Genomic DNA, 2,500 nt, shown 5'->3' with positions numbered 1-2,500 from the left:
ATATATAAGATATATATATATAATATATATATATATATTATATGTATACATATATTTATATATATATATTCATATGTATATATATATTATATATTTATATATAGATATATATATATATATATACTATACATATATACATATAATTCTTCTCAGCCGTGGTGGTTTACCTCTTCATTCTACGAATTCGTTTCACGGACTCATCTATAACCCAGGTATATATATGTATAATATATATATATGTATATATATATATATCATGTATGTCTTATATATGATAATGTCTATATATATATATGTATATATATATATATGTTATATATATATATATTATGTATATATATATATATATATGTATATATATCTATTTATATGTATCTTATTTATATTATATATGTATATTATGATCAATATATATATATATGTATATGTATATTATTATATATATATGATATGTATATGTATATATATATACATATGATATGTATATGTATATATATATATATATGATATGTATATGTATATATATATATATGTATATGTATATATATATATATATATGATATATGTATATATATATATATATATATATATATATATATATATGATATATGTATATGTATATATATATTTTATATATGTATATAATATATGTATATATATAATATATATATATGTATATATATAATATATATATATGTATATATATATTATATATATGTATAGATATATATATATATAAACTACAAAACTTCTGTATTGATAAAATATTTTTGTGTAAGTAGTTAAACCATTAACGACTGTTGACAAGATACCACGTCTAGTGGCTTTTGGGTCAGACACCGGGCACAAGATATTTAGTCAAGGCCGGCGTGCTGGGTGATTGGGTGTACAGTGCTCAGCCTCGGCTAGTGCAGCCGAGAATCCCAAGGAGTTAGGCTTATACATTAATATATACCTGACGTTAATGAGTTAAGACATACCCTGAGCCAGATTAAGAAACTGTATGATTGGCTCAAGAAGCATGGCAATATAGGCATAAAGTCTTGGAGAAGAAGCTGGAGAAGCAAGCAAACAAAAGACAGAAAACAAAACAAACAAAAGTCATTTTCAAATGCTCAATAGGTCATTTAGCATGAACCTTTTCACACTTGTTACATTCCATCCACAAAAAGAAAATGGCAGGGAATATGACTGTTTGATATGGTGAGTGTGACTATAGGAAACTAGCAAAATAGTACCAGATAAAGTAGTCTAATTGATAAGTAAAAAGTCTGCCTGTTTTTGACAGCCCTGGCATGATGATTGTACATGCCCAGGTTCATCATGCTCGGGGAGAAGAGAATGTTAGGGTTTAAGGTGACCTGCCATTCTTAACCCATTCACGCCGGTTGACTTGATAGCACTTATTGTGTTTTTCGCGTCAGACGCCCTGGACGAGCTGCGAGGGGAAGCCGCGCGCTCGGGTAGAGCGAGCGGGCAACCCAGGATCGTGGCTTGTGCACCCAAGAATCTCGAGGAGTTAGGCTTATGCGTTCGAGAACCCCGGTATTGCGACTGCGCAAAGCCGGAACGGCCCTGGCGTGAATGGGTTAATACCCCCTTCCTACTCTTCCTTTTCTGTTCATCCCTCTCTCTCCCTTACCTCCTCATATCCCCGTTTTTTTGCTTCCCCTTTCATCTCCCCATCCATTGGAGGACCCTGATTTGGAATTAATAATTGCAGGGGGTCAGCCAGACTATTCAGCACAGTGGGCAGATTACTACAGAAGTATGGGAATGCATAGGGAGGCTGAAGCGATTGAACAACAGGCCAAAGGAATAAAGGTTGCAGGCCCTGCCTCTAATGCAACACCTCAACAGGTAGGGAATATGAAGTGAAAATGATTTTACAGATATCGATACTTCTGAAGGCATACAGCTAGCCTTGAGCATCAATAACTCATAGTAGTTAATAAAAGTTTTGCATCAATTTAGTATATAATATTTTTTCACCTAGAAAAAGAGATAAATGGATTAGAACTAATAGTTGATAAGAGGGAAGTTGCAGACATATTTGAAGGTTGTAGTTTGGATTTCTATAATATGGCTTCCTTGCATGGGAGGGAGATCATTGTTCTGAGTCAGTTTGTTAAACCTAAGAAATTTGCTTCTAATACTGTCAGGTTGGGAAAATTACTTTCTTTTAACTTCTTGAATTATTGATGCTTTAGGGTGGAGGTGCACAGCCAGCAGCCCCAGGAGCAGCAACGGCAGGTGGCACAGGAGCACAAGATTATTCCCAACAGTGGATAGAATACTACCGGTCACAGGGCATGCACGCAGAAGCTGATAAGATTGAGGCACAGATCAAAGCTTCTAAGGTCTGTTTACTTTAGATCAAAATGTAGCTGTTCTAATCTATTTGATGTTGTGCATCTCAATATTTTGTCCCCAGGAAGAACATCAGGAGAAAAGTATATTTCAGTTTTTGGGTTTTACTATTGATATAATTATTTTTTAC

General features: G+C 33.2%; 1 protein-coding gene across 15 annotated transcripts in view; it reads left to right on the top strand.

The window, feature by feature from the left end:
* Positions 1 to 2,500, top strand: part of Psi (P-element somatic inhibitor) — a gene marked incomplete at its 5' end in the record, with an annotated part of 33,125 nt that overhangs the window by 16,655 nt on the left and 13,970 nt on the right. For 10 of the 15 annotated variants that reach the window (XM_086546825.1, XM_086546819.1, XM_086546816.1 and 7 more), the window contains 2 exon segments: positions 1,724 to 1,860; positions 2,211 to 2,360. In XM_086546825.1, the coding sequence (XP_086402951.1) occupies positions 1,724 to 1,860; positions 2,211 to 2,360 (287 nt within the window). 15 annotated transcript variants of the gene reach the window in all.

This window comes from Penaeus japonicus, unplaced genomic scaffold (assembly GCF_977035675.1).
Source record: "Penaeus japonicus unplaced genomic scaffold, GWHDUDI00000001_assembly GWHDUDI00000018, whole genome shotgun sequence".
NCBI lineage: Eukaryota > Metazoa > Arthropoda > Malacostraca > Decapoda > Penaeidae > Penaeus > Penaeus japonicus.
Note: the sequence above shows the minus strand (reverse complement) of the source record. Positions and strands in the feature narration are given on the sequence as shown.